Below are 23,938 nucleotides of genomic sequence, written 5' to 3' on the forward strand. Positions count from 1 at the left end.
TATATTCGATTATGTAAAATATAGAATAGTATTTTTTTTCTGCCTTTTTCTAAATTAAATTTGCCATTAATATCATTATTAATACCTAATATTCTAACTCATTTATGTTTTATTTACAGGTACATTTATTTAAAAAAATACATTTTTTAAATTTACTAAATTGTCATGAATCACAACCAGCATATGGACCAAGCTCGTGAGATATTTTTAAAGGATTACAAAAGTATTATCGACCGACAGGGTTTGCTACCTCCTTCGGTTAATAAAAGCCCAATCCATCCACCAATGACAGTTGTTGAATATAATTCAATGGAAAAAGATACGGCAAAGTATTACTTGTATTATTCTGCAATATATTGTGCTCTACAAGATCTTAAATCTAAAGGAAAAAACGTTAGTAAAGATGAAAAAATTGATGACATGAAAAATAATAATATTAAATACCAACTATTAGAAGAGAAGGCTCCATTAGAGAAAACTGTTTCTAAAAATAGTATAAACTGTAACTCAAACATTAGAAAAACTAATATTCTACCATTAGAATCAGAAATTCCTTCAAAAAAGTCAAAACTTAGTAAAATTTCTCAAATTCAAAGTAATTTAGAAGAACAAACAACTTGTAGAAGCGATGTTATTGAAATAATGGTGGTGGGTGCTGGTAGAGGCCGACTTGTTGAATATTGTGTTGATATTTTATCCCAACTTAACCTTGAAGGGATTGTACATGTTGTTGAAGCAAATAAAAATGCTCACAAACTTTTGAAAGATAAATTTCAAGATTTGGAAAAAGTTAAAGTTTATGATCCTATAGTAATAAGGTCTACTGATGAAATGAAATATGGTTTAAATAATGGGCTCTGTAATGTCAGATTGGTTGAATTGTTTACAAGAAAACCAATCACAATGTTTGTTTCTGAACTTTTGGGTAGTTTTGCCGACAACGAATTCTGTTCAGAAATTCTAGAAACTTGCGTCGAAATTTTTGGGAAAAAAGAAAATGGAAAAAATTTATCGTTTTCAATACCAGAATCTTATACAACATATGTTTGTGCTGTTAGCTCTAAAACTCTAAACAATTATTTTAAAAACTCAAATAATTGTGAAAGTTTGCATTTATTGGGGCTACCGAAAGATACAATTGTTCTGTCTGACTTAGTAAAACTATATACAAACTCTTGCACTAAAAGTTGTGACAATTTAATCGGAAAAAGCATTTTAAATTGTGACTTTAATAATGTTGAATTAACAGGAATTGCCGGTTATTTTGTCCTGAAATTATACAAAGATATTTATATTGACACAAGGCCATGCAAAACACAGAATACATATTTTTGGGTGACAGCATTTTTCCCTGTTAGAGAAACTGAAAAAATAACATTAACTGAAAATAATTTAAAAATAACTTTAAAACTAAATCGAAAATTTAAAAAAGTTGGCCCAAAAAATAATATAAATTTAACTAGTGATAATATATTTGATGTGAGTAAACCAGTTTTTAGTTTATGGTATGAATGGTTATTAGTAGGTCATAATAATAAAATTATGGAATCTGAAATTCATAATAAAGACGGTTTATGTCATTCTTTATATTTGTAAAAAATTGAATAAGTATTTTTTCTCTATTATTGACGTATAATTTAAGCACTTTTTGCTATATATAAAATGTTATTTTTTAAAATTTACTTAGGCTATTAAGAAAACTAACCGAATATGTTTTGTTTGAACAGTTTATTTAGGTATGAAACACACACAGTAGATATAATATTAATGAAATTCTGGTTATATTTTAACATGCATGAAAATTGAAATTCAACACTTCAGGTTTATTTACAGATAGCAGCATGAAAAATTGGGTAATTATTAAACAATAATTATTAATATTATAAACTAATAGAAAACACTATATGTTGTGATTTTAGATAGATATTAGACTTTTTATATAAGTATATGCTATTACCATTTTAAATAACACTTGTCTATTCATAAATAGTTAAGTATAAGTATAAAAATCATATAATATCACTGATAATTTGCTGGTTATTGTAGTACATTGTAACAGTAAATGGATAGAATTTTATGATTATTTTTGTAAGCTTCTTAAGCCCAGATCTCGTGGTCCCAATCCTGTTCAAAAAATAAAAAAGAGAGTTAAAAAATGACGATAAAATACAACTTTTTGATCTAAAAACTCTTATATAGTCTGTATTTAATGTGTAGTATAGGTGTGTCCGATTTAAAGGGCTAATTAATAAATTAAACTGTCATTCGTGGTGTGCAGGTATTAGTTACAAGTTGTGACCGTATCAAGACAATTTAAATTCCAACTGTACGACAGTTGTTAACTAAGCTTTTAAAATTATACAACTTTATATTTTAGGTAACATAACCCTAACTCACCTGGAAGAAACCCTTGAATGAGAGTGGTTCATTTCCTTGTTGAACTTTAATGATGGTTGTTGAACTATCTCTGGCACTTGGATCAGATTCCAAATAATCCTGTGCAGCTTTCATGGCTTGATCCTTCTCATTTTGGCTCGAATATCGACCTGTAAGTTCATTTTTCCTTGTAAGTTATTATTATATATCCTATAAAGAGCAAACCTACATAGTAGTTGAAACTACATAGTTTGAAACTACATAGTAGCTAAAACACTGCCTAAGGTCCTTGGTTTGAACCCCAGTGCTTCTGTACTATTGTAGAATTATACATGACTAGTGGTTAAGCACTTGGCTTCACTACATAAGGTCCTATGTTTGATTCCCACTGCTTTTATTTTGAAGTGCCCTTAAGTAAGTTGGTTTAAACAAAAAGGACTCCGGTAATGCCCAAAAAACCCAGGCATATTTTTATAAATTTATCCTAGCTATTTTTATAATTAATTTAGCGGTAATTAATTTTAAAATTTGACAATTGTTTTTATTTTAATTTTAAAACAAATTTAACCACTCACCGATCCATACATAGATGGCAGTCCATGCATCTAACAACATTACATTATCCTGGTTAAGATCCGACTGAACCCAATCCCCAACAACTTGTTCAACTTTAAAGTTTCCTGTTGCATCTGAGCACTCAAACAAACTGGCTGGCCTGACTTCACCCTAGAATATAAGGTCAGTTAGTTGGTTGTACATAGCAAATTTTAAACAGCAATCAGTTGTCTATATATAATGGGGCTTAGTGGACGATTTATGTATATATATCCAATTTGTAGGTATACAGAATAAATAAAACTACCATTTGTGGTGCATGGATAAATTATCGTGGACAAATATTAGTTAAGAGTTGTGACCATGTTATGACAATTAAAACGCAGCTAATAGGGCAGGCTATCTGCTACTAGTATATTAACTAGAATTAATAAAAAATCCATCATGCAAGTTAGATTACTTAAAGAAAAGAATTAAAAAACAAACATAACTCCTTTGACCCTTACCTCCATTCTTGGGTCAGTATTATAATCCCCTTTGCCTCCTAAAGCATCCCAAAATGCCCCTGGTTCTCCTTCTTCCTCGATCTTAGAGGGTCGTTTTGCACCGATCACCGTAGCAACATCACCAGCTGATTTGTTTTCAGCATCAGATGCTCCTATAACATAACAAGTTTTAGTGATAAGAAATAACTGCATAAATGCCTGACTAGAGATGTGCTAATAAAAACTAGTAATCAGAAATCGACGCAGTGCCCCTCTTAAATTGTACTGAATGTAACTGTTAAATATTTCAACAAATGTGTGAATGAGTTAAAAGAACTATTCTACAGACAGGGTCAGTTTTTTAGTAATTTAAGGACGATAAAGTTACCAATTTTTCGGTCACATGATTAAATCGTGATCACAATCTGATTAAAAATAATAATTACAATTACAAGCTGATTTTTACCCAAAAAAAGGTCAGTCGGCGCACCCCTATAGTCTATACCTTATAAAAACAACTAAATTCCTGCGTGGAAAATATTGAACATGAATAAAACTGGGTTGAACCGGTTGTTTACCTTTTCCGCTCCACAAGAAACAGTGACTTGGTGTTGTAAGAAGGAACGAGTCGTTTGAGTTTAAATTTGAAGATGTCGGATCAACCTCCACTGCTCTGCATCTTCCCATGAAGCCTGACCTCACATGGAACAATCTGTGGATTGTGATGTCATAATAGAATTACTTTTAACAACCACAAGAGTTTATTTACGAAGAACCTACCCTTTTCTTCACCCCAAACATTGAAATTTACCCCCAATTTTAAAATTTATACCCCAAAATTTAAATTTACCCTATTTTTGAAATTTACCCCCAATATTAAAATTTACCCCAAATATTGAATACCTTGTGCTTGCATGTTCAGTTTGGCCCCCGCTTCTGGAAGTACCCCCTTTGTACACAATAAGGGGCTTTCCCCCGAAGATCATTAGCATATGAGGGGGTTCTTTGCCCTGAACAACTCGAATCTAAATCGAAATTCAATAAATTAATCACATAATCTCAAGATCTTTAAATTCTCTGAAAAAATGGCACTAACTTATTTAGCAATACTCTGTAAAAACTTTTTTTCTTTTAATTTAAGAACACGAAACCCACCTGGGTAGCTGCCCCATTGCATTCATCATTATCAATTTTAATTGTAACAATGGGCAGAGCTGCGACCTCATCTGCAGTAGCTTTTGCTCCAATCCAATAATAAATCAAATATTCCTGTCTACCACGAGGTTGGTACGAGTACAACACCACGTAACAATCTCCACCGTAAAACTGTCCAATCTCTGATCGATCGACTGCTTTGTATGAGTTGCCTTCAATCCTCCAAACCTGTATTTGTAAGGGAAATTATTTTAAAAAAGTTTTTAAACAACTTTTTCTATCACTTGTTAATGACATCATATATTAAAGACATCTTTTACCAATGACATCATCTTATAGTGACATCACTTTTTAACGACATCACGTACCTGGGTTTGTCCAGACCCAGCATCAGGAAGTTGATATTTGGCAGCAAGATCAGGTTTGGTGTGCAAGGTGCTGGCATCGAAGTCAACTTTGGCAACTTTTGCGACCTTGTTGATCGACCAAACCTCACCCAATCCCTTCTGTGAATCAACATCAATCCATGCTGTGATGTAGAACATTAATATTTAAGAAACAACCACTTTTATTATTCTTAAGTTTTGTCCGAAAAACACTGCCAAAATTTAACTTAATTTTAATAGAATGCCTTTGTAAACATCTCCTCATAAACCTCTTTTTAGATTTTTTGAGCATTAATTAAAGTAATAGAAAGATATATCAATTTAATGATTTAAAACATGCCATGATTATTAATATTTACATAACGATTTTAAGCATGTTATGGCATGGTCACCAGACCTAAATTTTCACATAATAATGCCATCATACTATTTTCAATTCAACATTGGTATACCTTATATATAAGTGCCTTATTAATCTTTAAACAAGCAAAAGTTTGACTTACTCTTGAACATGTTCTTAAACAAAGCAGTCTCGGCATTTTGTGTCATGACAGTAACTTTAGCATGTTTTGGAAGTCCTTCTTGTTCAATGAATGAATCTGCAGTTCGCATCGCTGCTTTGCGCTCCTCTCTAGAAGCTCCTTTACCTGTGATGTCATAAAAATGTGGTTATTACATCATAAGTTCTTCAAATTAATCCCCACATTTATAAAGAAAAAGGTTATATACTTGTTAGTACTAGTTTTATTTTATGTTTGTTTGACTTAAAAGGGTATAAGTTTAATTAAACAGGTTTAAAACCATTAGGATTGTGTCATAAGTTAAGAAACCTTGTATTACATGCACTGAATGGTTTAAGTAAACACAGTTACTTGTATATAGAGAAAAGTTGAATGTTTAATCATTTATAAATCATGGGTCTGTATTAAATTCTATTTTACTTTTAATTTAAATTTGTGCGACTTAATTTGTTAGCTCTATATTAATGTATAGACCAATATTATTGTCAATAATTTGTTTTTGAAGTAGAAAGGCCGACTTCACAGCCTTAACAAAGAGTAACATTTGTTACCCCGACCCAGTCCCAAGTTGCCTTTGGCAGTTTGGGATGTTATAGATTATAATTGCTCGATAATTAAGCTGCTGATTAAGTGTTGGCTTAGCCAGAAGTTCATACCGTTTATAGCGCCTTACTCAAGAGTGTTACAACATTGGAGCAGTGGGGATTGAACCCAAGACCTTATGCATTATTGAAAACCTAATTTTTAGTTTTAAACTTTATCATATTCTTTTACCCTTTTATTTACTTTGTAGGAACAGTTTACCTTTCCATATAAAGATCTGAGCAGCATCTTTATTACAAATAAGAAACATATTTGTTTCATCCAAGTCCTTCTGGTCAAATGGAGTCTGGCTTGAGACTAATGATGTCACCATTCTGCCACTGTCATCAGATACTTGGAGAAGCTTTAAGTTCAACATGGTTGTTATAAGGTAGGGGTAAAATTAGAAATAATTTTAATAATAAAATACAAATTTAATTAGCAAATTAGCATGCTTTAAAGTTTGAAAATTTTTGTAAATATTTTATCATTTTAATTAGAAAAATTTGCATAAACTGGAATTTAAAGAGTCTACAATTTTAAAATGTTAAAATTTTCTTTGTAACTAATGATGCGTAAATTTTTTTTTATTAAAACTAATTTAGGAATTAAGTAAAGTGCCATAGTTTAAACTTTTAAATTCATTAAAACTGCTTTTTTCTAATTTAATTCTTTAAAAGTCTTTTTAAAACTTAAATTAAATCTGTCTGTTAAAAATCTAAAAAAAGGGAAAAAATTAAACTATTTTTTTAATTGACAGACAATCAATTAATGTGACATCACAAGACGATATGACATCATTAAACTCACCTTCACAGAGTTTGTGGACTTGACAGTGGACCTGGATCTTCCAGAAGCTTCCGGTACTCCTTCAGCAATTGATCCGGGATATTTACCGAGAAATTGCTCCAACTAAAGTAAGTACATAAAAAAACATTGTTTACTTTAAAATATATGACCTATTAAAAGTGTAACAACCGCTTAAAAAAGGTTTATTACAAAGCCTTAAAATTGTCACTTACTGCTTTGGTATTGGAAGCAGCAATATCTTTAACTTTTGCTCTTCCTGCTCTTTCATCGTTGTCTATAGCGTTTGCCACCATCTTTGCTTTCAGTTGTTCAAACTTGTTACTCTTAGCCCCACACCAAACGTAAATGTCCTGTCAAAATAAGGTCAAATATTAAAAATGGCAGTTGTGTTGGGCTAGTTAGTATTTTAATGCAATTTATAAATAATAGAGCCCTTATAAGAATTATAAGAAATAAAACTTTTTTTGTGGTGCGCAAGTAAATTATTTTGGAAAAGTTTTAAAAAAGTTTGTAATTTTTGCTGCTTTTAATTTCACCAAAACTTAAAAATTACGTTACAATTTACTCACGTGACCCATGTCAAAAATAAAGCAATCTGATTGGTTCAGACTATCCCATTCCATCGGTTGTTCGTCAGCTCGAACTTGCATACGTCCTCGCACCCACATCAACCGCTTGATGGTGCTATAGTCGTTAGTTTTTGCATGGGTAAACCCAGACGCCACACCGCCCGACTAAAGTAAATATACAAACGTTAACAGTGCTTACAGTATTAGTAAGTTCCATACTAACGGAATTGCGTGGTATAAGTTATGTTAATATACATCGTAGGCTTGCCTACGCATTATGGATAGCATATTACATTATAGAACAATGTTAAATTTTAGCACTTCGGTTTTTTATTTATTTGATATAGGCTTGGTGGAGTAGTCAGAACACTTGGCTTCACTACATTAGGTCCGGTGTTCGATCCCCACTGCTCTTATGCTGTAGCGCCCTTAACTAAGGCGATATTAACGGTATGAACTTCTGCTAAGCCAGCACTTAATCAGCAGCTTACTTATCGGGCAATTGTAATCTATAATATCCTAAATTGCCACAGGCAACTTAAAACTGGGTCCGGGTAACAGTTGTTACTCTGTGTTTAGGTCGTAACGTAAACCTTAAGGATAAACAAAAAATAACACACTTACCATGGTCTTTAATGATGGTTTAAAGTAGCCCAAAAACAACGGGGATTCATATCCTTGCGTTTCACGATATTGTACAGGTAGTCCATCGTATTTGTCGTCCAACAACGTCGCTTGGATCGCGCATGCGCCGTACTCGTCCTGCGAGCTTTTTTCACCTGGAATATGACGTCATAGTTAGGGGTTGTGAAGTCATACATTGTGCCAAAATTTAGTGATTTTAAGGGTTTTATTATTGTAGAGGCAACTTTCTTAATATTTAAATTAAAGTGCTATTAATTATTAATGTTAATATGTTATTAAGATTAATTAGGTAATTTTCTTGGCAAAAATTCGTCGGTAGCGCGCAAAAAAACGATTAATAATATTTAAAATGAAATGCAAGTCGCTTATTTAAAATGCAAGTCGCTTATTTTCTATCCGCAACAAAATAACATTAGTTTATTAGATTAAGATATACTGTATATAAACATAAACACAAAACTTAATGAATCGGTGTAAGTCTCATGGGTATAATATGGTTATACTGGGTTGAACTTTGTATATCTATAACACTTGTGTTTTTTGGCGTTGGTTATAATTATTTATGTGGTGTTTGCAACAATATAAACTGCAAAAAGGTAGTAGTTCATTTAAACATTGACCCTAAATTTCGGTAAAATGTTGTTTTCGAAATTTTGCGTCAACATTCGGTGAAATGAATTTTAGTAATGTAGGTAAAATAGGGTTATATATTTTATTATGACATCATAGGAAAGCATTTGTGACGCATATGTGGCATCTTTGATAGATTGTTAGACGTTAATCAATTGGTATATATGGTACACACAAAACAATTAAAAAAAATCAAAATAACGTTTTTTTTAATTTCGGTTAACGATTAAAAAATTGAACACTGTATTTATATAAGCATAACTACGCAAAACAGCATGATATAAACCGTATATAAGTTATAAGTACCCATATAAACACATATTCACAATAGGCTTGTATGTACTGCTGTCTTTTAATCGATTTAACTTCTAATTCCCTTGAGTTTTAATTTAGTTTCAACCAATTACATTACAGCAATAGTGTTTGGTTTATAAGGCTATATGTACTCTATAAATATAGTGTTTATTTTTTCGAGAATCCAAGTTTAAATATTAGATTTTAAATTCTAACGATTTTTTATTTGAAACTCCCTGCGTTATCAAATGCAAACAGAAATATCATTAATCTTTGCTTTATAAATTAAACATAAGAGGGTTATTTTACCATTAATCATTTATAGTTTAACGTTCATTTTAACGCTGTAATGTTTACTGAACTTGGGTGAATGTAAATAACGTTGAAATGAAAGTTGGTTTAGTAACGGGCTATAACTTTAAATTTTTTAACTTCACGATTTGTTGTATGATATAAAATCGGTTAAAAGCGTTATTTATTAGAATTATTACTGAATTTATAACGCCAGACTTAAAAATTTCTATAAAAATTCGTAAAACAACGTTTAAAAAGCACAACAAAATTGATGCTGTACCACAATGTCATGGGTTCGACCCCCGCTGCTTCCATTTTATAATTTCATTAAGTTAACTGCTGGCGGAACTAAAAAAAAAACAAAACTAGCAAAGGCAACTCGAGACTGGGTTAGGGCAAAAAAGAGTCGCCCTTCCCACATTGAAGATAAATAATTAATAATTTAACCCACCTATCCACATATGTAGGTCGTATGAGAGTTTTCCACTTTTCGGGTCTTCCTTAGTATTAAGAACGATGTAGGAATCTCCGCTGTAGAAAGTTCCGAAACTACTCTTGTCGACTGGAGCCATCTCAAAGTTTTCAATTCTCCATATCTGTGATATAAGGTTAGTTTATATACTTATATGATATATGGTTTAACTACATGATATCATGGGTTCAATCCCCACTGCTCCCAAGCTTTAGTGTCTTTAAGTAAGGCACTATAAACAGTATGAACTTCTGCTGAGAGAACACTTAATCAGCAGCTTAATTATAGGTAAATACAATCTATAATATCCCAAACTGACAAAGGCAACTCGAGACTGGGTCAGGGTAAAAAATGTTACCTTATGTTTAGGCTGTTAAGTTGACCTTCCCACATCGAGGATAAATAAATATATAAAGAAAAATAACGCATATATATATTGTCCTATAACATATAGGAAAATCTTAGCCTTTTAAATGCCGATATTTGACATATAAATTGACATTTAAGCTTTCAAATCGTTACTAGCGTAATTACCAAAACTTTAAAATTGTTGATATTTTTACCCGGCCTCATTTTAATAAAATTTCCAAATAAGCGAATTGATATTAAACGTATAATGACGTAATAGTTTATTATTAAATAAGGGCGTATATTGGTCTGCACAAAAAATTGAATGCAGTTTTTAAAATGTTACCTGCAAATTGGGCTTCATTTTTAAGTTTCTTTTTTGATTTAAACAAAAATTAAACAATTTTTCTATAAAATAATAGCATATATAGGTTAAGTTTTATTTATTTAAAAGTTGGACTTTTATATTTAGTTTTTTCGCGCATTTATGATAATAATAATAAAAAGATATACAATAAAAATTTCAATAATGCGACGGAAAAAATTAACCAAATTTAATGTAGTAAATGTTAATGTTTACATATAGATTCTATAATATATTATGCCATTTTTTTAGTAAAAAATTTTAGTAAAAATATTGGTAAACCGTTTGTTATTCTACAAAAAATAATAAAAAAAAATTTTTTTTTCTCCCTTAAAAAATAGCGCATTAATCTGGGTTTAACCCATGTTAAAAACATGAATCATCTGATCATATCACTTTATAAACCGTAAACTTTAAAAATCTTATTATGTTGTTACGCTATAGTGAATATATAAGTAATTCTGTTACTTTACTTGAGAACATACTGGCAGTGGTTTATTTAATTTAAAAATATGTTAAATCTTTGGTATGTAAACATGAAAATGTTGTTAAAAAACAATTTGTCATTTAAATGCGGATGATATGCTTTAACATTTACATATTCAATCGTCTGTAACATTTATGCTAATTAATTTTAATTTAATAAAAAAAAAATATTTTTAAAAAATGCCAATTTTTACCCCACTATTTTACACTGTTTCTAACTTTAATAATTTAACCAATATATTTAAAGTTTTATGTATACGTCTGCCTGTTCTCTGTCTACTTATTAAATATCGAGTTTTTTACGTGCCTACGCATATTTATATTCTATAGCCTTAAGGCTATTTTAACCTAACATTTACTGCTTAAAAGATATTGATAAATTTAACATTAAACCAAATACATTTGACATTAAAATCTTATACTAACTAAGAGGTTATCTGATTATGTTTGGTATCAAAATATAAGTTGAACTTTACGTTTTTACGTAGACTAGTACGCGTTAGAACGTCAAAAAAAGTTGTTTTTTAAGCTTATTTTTCCCCTTTTTCTTTTCTTGTTACGTTATCACGATTTTGTAACAATTTTAAACCTATTTAAGTTTGAATATCTTGTTAAAAACGCCTATTTCTTTCTTGTTAAGCGTTGAAATTAGTTTATCTTAATGTCTGGCAGTCTGGTACTAAATTAAAACAAAAAGGTTTTATTTATCGACCCGGCTTAAACAGCAAAAAGAGAATCAATTACCGAAACGAAAAAGGCAAAGGTCTCTTCAATTTATGACGTCATTATCATTTTATCTACGGCGTAAAAAGTCAGACGTGAGACTTGTAACTTTTCGGTAATTTTTTTGACAAGGTTTTGGTTTTTTTCTTAACTTAAGCCTATTTCTGATAATGTAATCCAGCAAATGTTGATATAAACGCCCCAAATTATACAAACCAATATGACTAATCTAACTTTCCGCCTTTACAAAAGCTCTAACTTTGTTTTTTTTTTACAAAATCGCTGATTTGAAAACTTAATTTAATTTTTTCTTTAAGCAACCGATACAGGAAATAATGATGTCATATTTACCCAAAATAACCACGTGACTACTTCGTGTTTTGTTTATATTTTCATTGTTTTTGTATAATAGCCCTCAAAATTTGTATGGAAAATACCTTTAAAACATGCTATTCAAGTTTTAAATTTGCGGCTAATTTAAATACTTAAGTATTTGACTAATATTTAAGTAAATATTGTAGATTTTTAAGTATTTACTTTTTTATTTAATTGTTATTAAACTGCATTTAAAACTACGCTAAAAAAGGCAAAATTCAAAAAAGGCAAAATTCTCAACTCTTTTTAATTAGTCTAAATGTAATCTCTGGCATGTTTTAAATCATTTAATTGATTTTGGCATTTTTTCCGGTCGCATTGTTGTAATATTAATTGTATATCGTATTTATTATTTACTTTTATCAATGCGCGAAAAACCAAAATAAATAAATAAATAAAAAATCTAAATAATCATTCAAACTAACTAATGTTTTCTTTTAACACAGTTTCAATGTTTTGAGTTCTTAAACCGGATGTTTTGAAACGTATTTAAGGAAGTGACGTCACTTACCACCTCTTCTACGTAATTTAAAAATCTTAAACATTAATCTATCTGCTGATTTCTGAGACTTTTACTTAAAATATTTTGCGCAAAGTTTTTTTGCAAAAAATCGTAGTTAATTTTTTCTACGCAACTGTTGTTATTAATTAGGTGTAGTTTACATAATTGATGAACAAAAAAACGTTAATTTATTTTTTTTTCTTCGTTTAAATCTAAAAAACTAAATATAAAACACCCCGCTATAGTTTTTATATATATTTATATAGACACCCTTTCACATTTTAGACTCTTATTTTCCCTTTTATTTAGGCCTTGAAACTTGTTAATGGTTGTCGAAGGGTTATTTCGCCTTAAGCCGTCCACGTGGTATGGAATCCTCGCTCGGCGTTGATTGGATGGCATTCCAGAGTTTAAAATTGACCTAAACACGTGCTCATTTTAGTTCATTGTTCGGTGACAATGGAAAGGAATAGGTTAGTGGAATTTCAATTTTTTTCCTTTTTTTAAAAGGAATTTTTTGTTATTTTTTTGTTATACATTTAAGGTAGTATATTATTAACATTATATTGACTACGTTAAGCAATTATTAAGTAAAAAATAGATTTTTATAATGTTTTGTATTTTAATGTTTAATTTTATATAAAAAATAATATTAATATATTTTTAAGAATATTCTAAGAAAATTCTAAGAAAATTAAAGTAACTTTTTTAGGAGTTTATTTCAAAAGTTCGTATTCTACTAGTATTTAGTTATTACAAAGTTATTCCGGCATTTTATTGAGTTGTTTTATTAAAATAATTGTTATTACATGAAATTTATAACAAAGTAAGATATTGAAATACAAATAATTACAGATTTTAAACAAGTTAAAAAATGTGATAAATGTGATGCTTAAGTAAGACATAGAACTATAACTAACCTAAGACTATAAAATAAATGTGATTTTTATATTTAAGTTTATTTTTAGTTTTTTTCTGGTGTTTTGTTTGGTGTTGGGGTTGGTGTCGGTCAATTTTTCAGGTGAGTTAAATTTTATTTTTTCTTTTATTTATTTATTCTTATTGTGAAAAAGTTGGCAGTTTTTTGTAATAATTTATTTTTGCCCAACAATGATGCTGCTGATTAATTTTTGGCTTAGCAAAAATTTATATTGCGTCTTAAGGGCATTATAGAATAAGAGCAGTGAGAATTGAACCCCGGACCTTATGTAGTAAAGACACAAGTGTTCTGACCATTACACCACAATGCTGACTATTACCCTTTTTTAATCTTTTAATGGTTTGTTAACCCTTACTTTGTTAAGGATTTTTTGATACAGAAGCAGTCAGGATCGAACTTAAACCTTATTTCATCTTTATTTTATTTTGTTAATCATTTTTTATTTAAAAATTTTTTTTTACTAGAATGTAATAATCCGGATCGGGATTCTAGAACAAAAGATGGTTGGTATGAAAATGGATCAGGTGAAGAGGTTGGAGATGATGACGAGGATGCCATGACAACGAGGAGTTATGACATCATGATGGATGATGATTTAACAAGAGCAAGGAGTCCTGGAGGACCTGATGCAAGGAGACTTTATGCGGATGAGATTTTAGGAAGAGGACCCCAACCAGGAGGTAAGTTGTCAAAATATTTTGGCAAAATTTTATTGTAATTAAAAAAAAAGGATTTTTATATTATTTTTTAAAACAGTTTCTTGAAAGTAATTTTAAATTACAGGTCTCTGATTTTAAACTAAAGGTCCCCGGTTTGATACCCACTGTATATTTTTCAAACTTGCATTAAAAGTTAAATGTTTGGGCTAGTTTATAAAGTAGTTGCTTTAAAATGATTTTAAATTGCTTAAAATTTTTATTTTCGTAAATTTTGACATTTGGAAAGGTTATAAAATGTAAACTAGAGGTTCCTTAGTTTGATTCTATTTGTTTCCATGGAACCTTTTTTTAATAGTATGTTATAACTCTGGCAATATCTTGATAATATTAAAATCTTTAATTATATTTCAAACTTTTTTAGCTACTAGAGGTCTTTGGTTTGACTTCCATTAAATCCATAGCAAAATTCATAAAATAATAGGTCGTAACTCTAGCAATGTCTTGATAATATCAAAATGTTTGATAAAATATTACGCTACTAGAGGTCTTTATTTTAATTTTCATCGCATTCATAAAAAAAATGTATTAGGAAAAGGCTGTAACTTTTGTAATTTACCAAAATAATTGAGCTATTATTTGACAAAAGTAAAATGCTTTTTCTATAATTTTTAAAGCAATTTTAAAACCAAATTTAAGTAAAATATTTGAATTAATCCTTCTTGTTTTTAGACTGTGTGGTTGCCCATAAAGAACTGGATTTATTATTCTTGGTCGATGTAGGCGTCCATGTTCCATTTAAGGCTATACCTCAAGTTAAAGAATTTATTAAAACAACTTTGAAGATATTTGATGTGGAAGCCGCTAAGACAAGAGTAAGATGTTTTCTATATTATATTAATCATTAGTTTAAACAAGTCTGCATTACTGTCGGCAAATTGTCGTAATATGGTAAGAACTTTTTTGTCTGTGCTAATTTACTCACCACAAGTGGTGTTTTTTGTAGACTTATAAATTGGACATACACACATATATTACTGGCAGCGTGGGGTAGTGGTAAGAACACTTGCTACACCACACATGAGGTCGTGGGTTTAATCCCCACCGATCTCATGCTGTAGCGCCCTTGAGTAAGGCGCTATCACTTAATCAGCAGTATAATTATCGGGCAATTATAATCTATAATATTCCAAACTGCCACAGGCAACTCGAGACTGGGTCGGAGTAACTGGTGTTACTCTATGTTTTATTCGCGCATTCGACTTTCCCACATCGAGGATAAAGATATACAAAAAAAATATTTATATATTTTGTCGACTAAACTCTTTGGTGTATATATTGGTAAACCAATTCAATGGTTAAAAACATGAAAATTTTCATTTTTTAAATTTTTTAATTCTTGTTCTTGTTTCAGGTGTCTATTATAGTATCAGGTGACTCTAACTCTCCTGTCTTAGTTCTACTTACTCTGGAGCAAGGTGTTAGTCATAGAAGGATTCAGCTAACACTGGATAACTGGCAAAAACAGGGTAAAATGTTTGTTAGTTGTTGTAACATGTGAAATCTAAATTTGAGCTGTTGTTTTATTAACATAATTTAGATACTTTTATACAAGTTAATAGCAAGCCCTACAGACTGCATTTTAATTGTCATAATATTCACAACTTACATCTAATATTTGCCAGCGATAATTTACCTTCACACCACAAATGCAGTTTTATTTAGGGCTATAATGACCTCTTATGAGAAAATTTGGTATAACAAATATTTTAGACAATTTTTAGTTATATTTGTGATGTCTGTCATTGGCATTCAAACCCAAGACCTAAAGTTAACCAAATTTTTAGGAAAATTTTTGCAATATTAAATTATTGTATTTTTAGGTTCTGGTTCCTTCCAATTGGTACCAATATTGAATAACGCTTTTGAGATAACTTTAACTCCTCCAGTAAGGGATGTACCAAGAGTAAGTTTGTAAAAATTTTGATTTTATTTGCAAGTCCTATAATGTACAAAAATTAAAAAATGTTGTGCACTTTTTGTAGTTATTGGTTATTGTTTGTATTATAATGTGTCACACAATAATTCACATATTAAGATGGCATGGTGTAGCGGTACACTTGGCTACTTGAGGTCATGGTTTCGATCCCCACTGCTTTCATGCTGTGACGCCCTTGAGTAAGGCGCTATAAACGGTACAAGCTCCTGCTGAGCCAACACTTAATCAGCAGCATAATTATCATGCAGTTATAATTAATAATATCCCAAACTGCCACAGGCAACTTGAGACTGGGTTGGGTAACAAATGTTACGCTATGTTTAGGTTGTAAAACTAATTAATTAATATTGCTTTTGTGCTTACAGATAATAATCATAGTAACTGCATCACCACTTACCTTATCCCAACAACTAAGTACATCAGTTCAACAACTAACAAACAACAACTTCCATTTATTTGTTGTGTCTGTTGGCATCAATGATTTTGGGTTTCAATCCTTAGTGAGCAACCCCAGCGACCACTTAGTTGAGTTGAGTTACTTTGAGTTGGCAACTGCTGTAAGAATCAACAAGACCATAACTTCTATGTAAGTAACTTTGTTGTTTTTGTGTAAAGTTTGTAGTAAGGCCATTGAGAATTTTAGACCTAAGATCTTAGGTTTGATTCCTAGTGCTAGGTCTTAGGTTTAAATATCACTATAAGGTTTTCGGTTTGATCCCAACTGTTAGGTCTTAGGTTTAAATATCACTATAAGGTTTTCGGTTTAATCCCCACTGCTAGGTCTTAGGTTTGATTCCAAGCTTAAATTAAAACCAAATCATAAATTTCAACTATGTTAATATAATCCAACTAAAATTGCCTGTTTACTTGTTTTAAAGACCAGAGTATGGTTGTGATGTTTGCATTCCTAACCCATGCAAGAACAATGGAATTTGTTATCTACAAAACCTAATAGCAGCTTGTCATTGTATACAGCCCTATACAGGACCTTTATGCACTACATTAGGTTTGTTTTTTATTGTTTATTGTTATACTTTATTAAAATTACGTTTATATGAGAGAAGGCTGACTTTACTGCCTAATAAAAGTTGCCTTTTTTTTTGTTTTTTTTGTTTTAGCGGCTTATGCTTTTTTTTTACTAGGATCTAAAGATCTTTTTAAGGCCAACTTTATAGCAATATAAAGTTATTTTATTTTTTAACCTATTTTTTTCCGCTTGGCCCCTTATAGGTAGCAGAATTTTTTAAATAACCCTATGGTATCTGCCATTAAAATGCTTATAATGCCTCTACTAATTTTAAAATGCTTATAATGCCTCTAAAGATCTACTAATTTTTTTCTATTATAAAATGTATATTAAATTAAAACTTTTTTTAAGATCCATGTGGTTTGAACTCCTGTCCATCTTACACAATATGTCAACCTAATGGGAACACTTATATTTGCGCCGAAAAATCATGTCAGAGTAATTCATGTTTAAATGGAGGAAGCTGTGTTAAAACTGGTACAAACTCTTTATTTTAACCACATTGTTTACCTAAAATATCCAAATTACTTGTTATATAAGACTAGTCTTTGGTTTACACATGTTTGTAATATAGTTAATAAAGTTGTTATGTTTTAGGTAATACTGGAGCTATAAGTTGTGAGTGTACCAAGTATTATGTTGGGCCAACATGTGAACATAGATGCCCATACTGTTATAATGGTGGAGTTTGTCGGTAAGTAGTTTTTCTACCATTACTTTAAATTATGGTGTGGTGAAATGATAAGGACACTTGGCCTTACTACATAAGGTCTTGGGTTTGATGCCGTGGCACTCTTAAGTTAGGTGCTACAAACTGTATAAGCTTAACTAATTGATTATCGGGCAATTATAATCTATATCATAAACTGGCAAAGTCAACTAGAGACTGGGTCAGGGTAACAAATGTTACTCTATGTTTACGTAGTGAAGTCGACCTGTCCACATCAAGGATAAAAATATACAAAAGAATAGAATAAATCAGTATTTTTACACAAAGATTTATAATATATCATAACATGGCCACTTAACTAATTCCTATTCCTATAGGTATTCAACACAGCAAGCAACTTGTTTATGTCCAAGTGGATATGAAGGGCAGACTTGTAACACTAGAATCGAACCTTGTGTCAACTACAATTGTCCAACTGGATTGGTTTGTAAACTTGGTGTTGATGGATCTGCTCAATGTGTTAACCCATGTGATGCTCTGCCTTGCGAGTAAGTATTTGGTTTATATTTTGGTTTGGTTATTTACTGGCAGTGTGGTGTAGTGGTCAGAACACTTGCTGCACCACATGAGGTTGAGGGTTTAATTCCCACTGCTCTCTTGATGTAGCGCCCTTAAGTAAAATGATATAAACGGTATGAACTTCTGCTAAGTCAGCACTTAATCAGCAGCATAATTTTGGGCAATTATAATTTATCTTGAACTGCCACAGGCAACTTAAGACTGGGTCAGGGAAACTGTTGTTACTCTATGTTGAGGTCGTGCATTCAACCTTTTCAGATTGGGGATAGATAAATACCAAAAACAGTTCTATAAGAAGGCCAACCTTACAACCCTATCATTGTTATAACTTGTAATTCGCAACCCAGCATTTAAACACCTTATTTTATTACATTGAAAATCTTTTTGTTACAGTCGACCTCATGGGACTTGTGTGTTAAAACTAAATGGTGAAGCAGTCTGTGTTTGTCTCAATGAAGGGGGAGTCCCTCCTACTTGTACTGGACAAGTTAATCCATGTGCTAATGTAGTTTGCAAGTAAGTTAAATATTTAAGTTTTTTATGCTCTTGTAACAGTAAAAATTTAAACTGTTCAATTAACTATGTGATAGGAAAACTAAAAAACTAATTATACTGTTTTTTCCCTTTTTTAAATTAGTTTCTCGCGCAATAATAACATAATAAAAAGATTTAGAATGAATTTTACATTAATGCAATGAGAAAAAATATTAAAATCCATTTTATAATTTAAAACATGTCCTAATTTTTAAAGTTTACATAAAGAGTTTACAATATATAATTGCTTAGTCACCCGAACTAGTCTTAAATTACCCTTATATATTACAACTGATTAATTTCTATTTATAGTAACGGAGGAATTTGTGTTGCAAATGGAGAGGTAGGGAGTTGTCATTGTGCAAATACTTATACTGGACCTACTTGTGATATTCACCCTTGTGATAACTGGTACAAGTAAGTTGTCAACTACTTTCTATTTTCCTTCAAAGTTGTATTTAATTATATTTGATGTGGGAAGGTCGATTGCGTGACCTAAACATAGAGTAACATTTGTTATCCTGACCTAGTCTTAAGTTGACTTTGTCATTTTAAGATATTATTGATTATAATTGCCCGATTATTAAGCTGCTGATTGGTTTTTGGCTTAACGAGAGTTTATACCATTTATAGCACCTTACTCAAGGGCGCTACAGCCTGAGAGCTGAAGGGGATCGAACCTAGGACCTCGTGTAGTAAAGCAAAGTGTTTTAACGAATATATCATACTTAGAATTCATATTTCTGTATCTTTTTTTAAACCTGATTTTAAAATTAAAATTTTGTTTTTTTATTATAGATGTTTAAATGGAGGGACTTGTGCTTACAATGCTCAACTACATCGACCAAATTGTATTTGTACCCCGCAATATACTGGCATAGACTGCAGTGAATTGAAATGTAATTGTCAAAATCAAGGGACTTGTACTTTAGTGAATGGAGTAAACACTTGTTCATGTCCTGAACCTTATTATGGGAATAATTGTGAGCTTGTAAATAGGTGCCTACCCAGTCCATGCCAGAATGGGGGAACTTGTCAGAATTTACCTAATACAGGGTAAGACTTGTATTGCATCTACATATTTTCAAAAACTAGGCTTTTTATATTTTCGTTTACAATACACCTTAAATCATGCCTATGGTGTAGTGGTCAAAACACTTGGCTTTACTACATAACGTTCTGGGTTTGATCCCTACTGCTTCCATGCTATAGCGTCTTTGAGAATGGTGCTCTAAACGGTATAAACTTCTGCTAAATCTTAGTGGATTAATTATCAAGTAGTTATGATTTACCAAAAAATCATGCTAGAAAAATCTCTAAAATTTTTTAATTTTTGATTTTTAATATTGGTCAAATGCATTTCATAATTTAAATACAAAGGTGTAGTGTATACAAAATTATGTTTACTTAACCTATCCTATAATTAATGTTTTTCAACCCCAACTTAGGTCATATGCTTGTGAGTGTGTGTTGGGATATTATGGTTCGACATGCAGTTTGGAGCTTGTTAGTTGTACCACCATCCCTAAACCATGTTTAAATGGGGCAACTTGTGTACAACTATCAACAGAGTAAGTTACAATATTATTACACTATAACTACTAGTCGATAGCCCTACAGTCGGGATTTTAATTGTTGTAATATGGTCACAACTTGCATCTAATTTTTGCGCACCACAAACAGGAGTTTTGTTTAATTTGTAGGGCTATAAATTGGACATACTATTGTTTTTAGATTTGCTTTTATAATTGATTTTTTTGTATCTATATAATCTATGCTTTAATACGAAACCTTTAACAATAGTTTGGTATGCTATAACCTTTTATATTGTTATAGGAGATATACATGTGTTTGTGCCGAAGGGTTTACTGGAAGCAGTTGCTCAAAAATACCTGATCCATGTTCTTCCAACTTATGCCAAAACAATACCCAGTGTGTTCCAAACAATCTGTAAGTCTGTGACTAAACTATTCAGGATTGAAAGTTCAGAATAAACTTAAGTTAAACTGACTAAATTTTAGACTTAAAAAATACTTAAAAATTGTGTTTTTATTTCAGGAAAGCACCATATTATATTTGCCAATGTACTACGGATTACACCGGCCCATACTGCAATATATCGTCTAAAACTGGTGAAAACCCCTGCTCTTCGAGCCCGTGTACAGCACCTTGTATTTGTAAAGAGTCGTGTCAACATGCTGAAGGTTATATATGTGAAAGTAGCGAGGGATTTCTGGGAAAGCAATGCACTATCCGTAAGTTAAGTTTTATTATTATAAGTTTATTTTTTTGTCCTTTATTGTAAGTTTAAAACTTTTTTATGCTCTAGAAATTTTATATGTTCAGTTTTAAAAGTGTTTTTGTTTTAAACTAGTTAATAGCCTGCCCGGTTGACATTTTAATTGTAATAATACGGTCACAACTAGCAGCTAATATTTGCTTGTGATAATTTACCTGTGCACCACAAATGGCAGTTTTATTTAGACATACAAATATATCTATATTAAAATTAAACCCATATATTTTCCCCACAGCTCCACCAGAGTTAATATGTGAAAGAGATCTTATAACAGTAAAGATCCCAAATCAAATGTATTTGGAGTTAACTGGAGGTTCTACAAGTGCTAATGCCTTCTTTTATTTGGGTTTAGACGAAAATAGTCAACCTGCCAATAACTGCAAAGCAACAGGTAAGTGAAAGATTTTTTTTTTTTAATAAATTTAAATTAAATTTATTTTAATTTTTAGTGTCTGGCGGTTTTCATATTCTAACCATTCCTAGTCAATTCACTGATTGTCAAACCACATCTATGACATCACAAATAGGTGACGTTTCAGTGGTGAATAATGTCTGGTTCAACTTGCATTCCCATCTGTTGTTTGATATTCCGGTGCCAGTGTTTTCTATAAGATGTAACTACAGTACTCATGCATATGATATTGTCACCTCACTAAGACCAATGTAAGTACTATGTTTTAATTGTATTTATATATATGTAGTGCTTACAACAATTATAAATTGGGTTCTGGGTTTGATCCCCACTGCTTTCATGTTGTAGCACCCTTAAGTAAGGCACTACAATTGATATAAACTCCTGCTAAGCCGAAATTGATTAACGAATTAATTATCGGGCCAATATAATTAATAATTTCTTAAACTAGCAAAGTCAACTCGAGACAGGGTCAGGGCAATACATGTTACTCTATGTTTAAGCTGTAAAGTTATCTTTCCCACATTAAGGACAAATTTTTTTCGTATATTTTTATCTTCATATTAACACACAAAATCATATTTAATTTTTATATTTATATTTTGCACAGAATTGACAGCATTGATCGTAGTATATCAGGAATAACCAACAAACAATATGGAGGGGAATTACAACTATGCAAAAATGTTGGTACTTGTAGTTCAACTTGCCCATCTAACCTACTTGTACAACCAGGGGCTGTTTACACAATTGGGCAATATATTAATGTCATTATTGAACCTTCTAGCATACAGGTAATAGGCTGTTTTAATTCTGAGCTTTTAACTTTTCAATATTTAATTTTGTTTAACAATATTAGTATTTATTTTTAACTGGTTAATAGCCCACCCTATGGTTTGGATTTCAATTGTTGTAATATGGTCGCAACTTTTAACTAATATTTGCCAGTATGAATTTACCTGCACACCACAAATGGCGGTTTTTTTTGTAGGACATAAAAATTGTCCACAAAGTTACATCATATATACATAATTTTGAGTAATCTTAATTATTACTATACTGCTGTAAAATTTGCAATTTTTTATAAATCTCAAATTATTTCAACTTGTAATGAAAGAATCCTAGCCAACCAATTGTTTTGGACCATTTCTTTATCTCCTGTGATGATGTTGCATCTGCCACCAATACAGTAGCAGTGGTCACAGATGGTTGTGCTACGAGCCAGCTGCTCGGCACTGTGTCAAGGTCATCCACTGCAACCTGTGTGACCTTCAAGGTTCACCGGCTTCTAGCTTGTACAACTATCTATTTACATGCTAAACTTAAGATTTGTCCTTCAACACCAACGGTAAGAAAAAACATTTTTTGTCACCAATTTAATAAAGATACTTTACAACTTTTTCTGTTTTTACAACATTAGGAATGTACATCATCATCTGGTCTCCAATGTAACTCGGTAAAAGTTGGCAAACGCTCTTTGTCGACTAACTTTAAGAGATCAGCCAATGAGCAAATCTTTGGTCCAATTTTCATCATACCTGCTCCCCAGTATAATAACACTGAGGATTTCGATATCAAGAAGAAAAAAATTATTATAAAAGGCAAGTAAAACTTTAAGATATTATTGAAATTTATGTTTTGACTTCACAGCCTAAGCGTAGAGTAACATTTTTTACCCCAAACCAGTCTCAAGTTGTTGATAATAATTGTCCGATAATTAATTTGCAAATAGGTTGTTGGCTTGGCTAAAGGTTGTATTGCAGATACCATTTACAAAGTAAACAGTGGGGATCGAACTTAAAACCTTATAAAGTAAATCTCAGTGTTTTAACCAACACTGCTATTTATAAAAATTATAACATATTTGGTTGAAAAAAAATTGTAAATAAATTCCAAAAATTTTAACTCTGAATAATTTCATTAAATATTCATATTTTTTAGAAGCAAAGTTGGGAAACGCACAGAACAAAAGCATTCATTTTTCACTTATGATTATTCTTGGTTCTTTAGTTGGAGTGATAATCATTTTACTTGTGTTTGTGTCTGTGTCGTTGTATTGTTCTTACCGTAAGAACACTGGTTAAGAAATGTGTTATCGTAACACATACTTTTTGTTCGCAATTAATGTAATTTTAGTTTAGAAAATTAAAAAGTTTTCGTGAATTGGTATGGTGATTTTTTGTGTAAAGGCTGGGCAAGTGGGGCGTTATACGACCCTTTATCATAATGCCCTCTTGTAAAATGTTGGGG

At 31.0% G+C, this 23,938-nt stretch overlaps 3 protein-coding genes across 4 annotated transcripts; 2 read left to right on the forward strand and 1 right to left on the reverse strand.

Moving 5' to 3' along the window:
- Positions 1-165: 165 nt before the first annotated feature.
- LOC145759224 (protein arginine N-methyltransferase 5-like) lies at positions 166-1,690 on the forward strand. The gene has a single exon (XM_082572999.1). The coding sequence runs from the start codon at positions 166-168 to the stop codon at positions 1,594-1,596; it is 1,431 nt and encodes a 476-aa protein (XP_082429125.1). The 3' UTR covers positions 1,597-1,690.
- On the reverse strand, positions 1,624-10,526 carry LOC145759223 (gelsolin-like). Its single transcript, XM_082572998.1, has 16 exons — positions 10,469-10,526; positions 9,754-9,898; positions 8,064-8,218; positions 7,440-7,604; positions 7,083-7,220; positions 6,871-6,972; positions 6,283-6,424; positions 5,461-5,604; positions 4,940-5,100; positions 4,572-4,799; positions 4,320-4,441; positions 3,995-4,128; positions 3,438-3,589; positions 2,952-3,102; positions 2,398-2,546; positions 1,624-2,124 (listed from the first exon to the last, which is right to left on the reverse strand). The coding sequence occupies exons 1-16, from the start codon at positions 10,484-10,486 to the stop codon at positions 2,098-2,100; spliced, it is 2,133 nt and encodes a 710-aa protein (XP_082429124.1). The 5' UTR covers positions 10,487-10,526; the 3' UTR covers positions 1,624-2,097.
- LOC145759222 (uncharacterized) lies at positions 9,784-23,801 on the forward strand. 2 transcript variants are annotated; one of them, XM_082572996.1, is made up of 25 exons: positions 9,784-9,910; positions 12,517-12,593; positions 12,882-13,045; positions 13,541-13,593; positions 13,977-14,192; positions 14,901-15,043; positions 15,583-15,697; positions 16,052-16,134; positions 16,533-16,753; positions 17,046-17,173; positions 17,546-17,671; positions 17,792-17,888; positions 18,242-18,412; positions 18,837-18,959; positions 19,290-19,394; positions 19,776-20,033; positions 20,426-20,548; positions 20,814-20,927; positions 21,036-21,232; positions 21,512-21,667; positions 21,726-21,939; positions 22,299-22,482; positions 22,806-23,036; positions 23,109-23,289; positions 23,630-23,801. In XM_082572996.1, exons 3-25 carry the CDS (start codon positions 13,032-13,034, stop codon positions 23,770-23,772), a joined length of 3,396 nt encoding a protein of 1,131 aa, XP_082429122.1. In that variant the 5' UTR covers positions 9,784-9,910; positions 12,517-12,593; positions 12,882-13,031; the 3' UTR covers positions 23,773-23,801. The 2 variants fall into 2 exon arrangements, with proteins under 2 accessions (XP_082429122.1, XP_082429123.1); XM_082572997.1 differs by lacking the exon at positions 12,517-12,593 and having other exon boundaries at positions 9,809-9,910.
- Positions 23,802-23,938: the final 137 nt, after the last annotated feature.

This window comes from Corella eumyota, chromosome 7 (assembly GCF_963082875.1).
Source record: "Corella eumyota chromosome 7, kaCorEumy4.1, whole genome shotgun sequence".
Lineage (NCBI taxonomy): Eukaryota > Metazoa > Chordata > Ascidiacea > Phlebobranchia > Corellidae > Corella > Corella eumyota.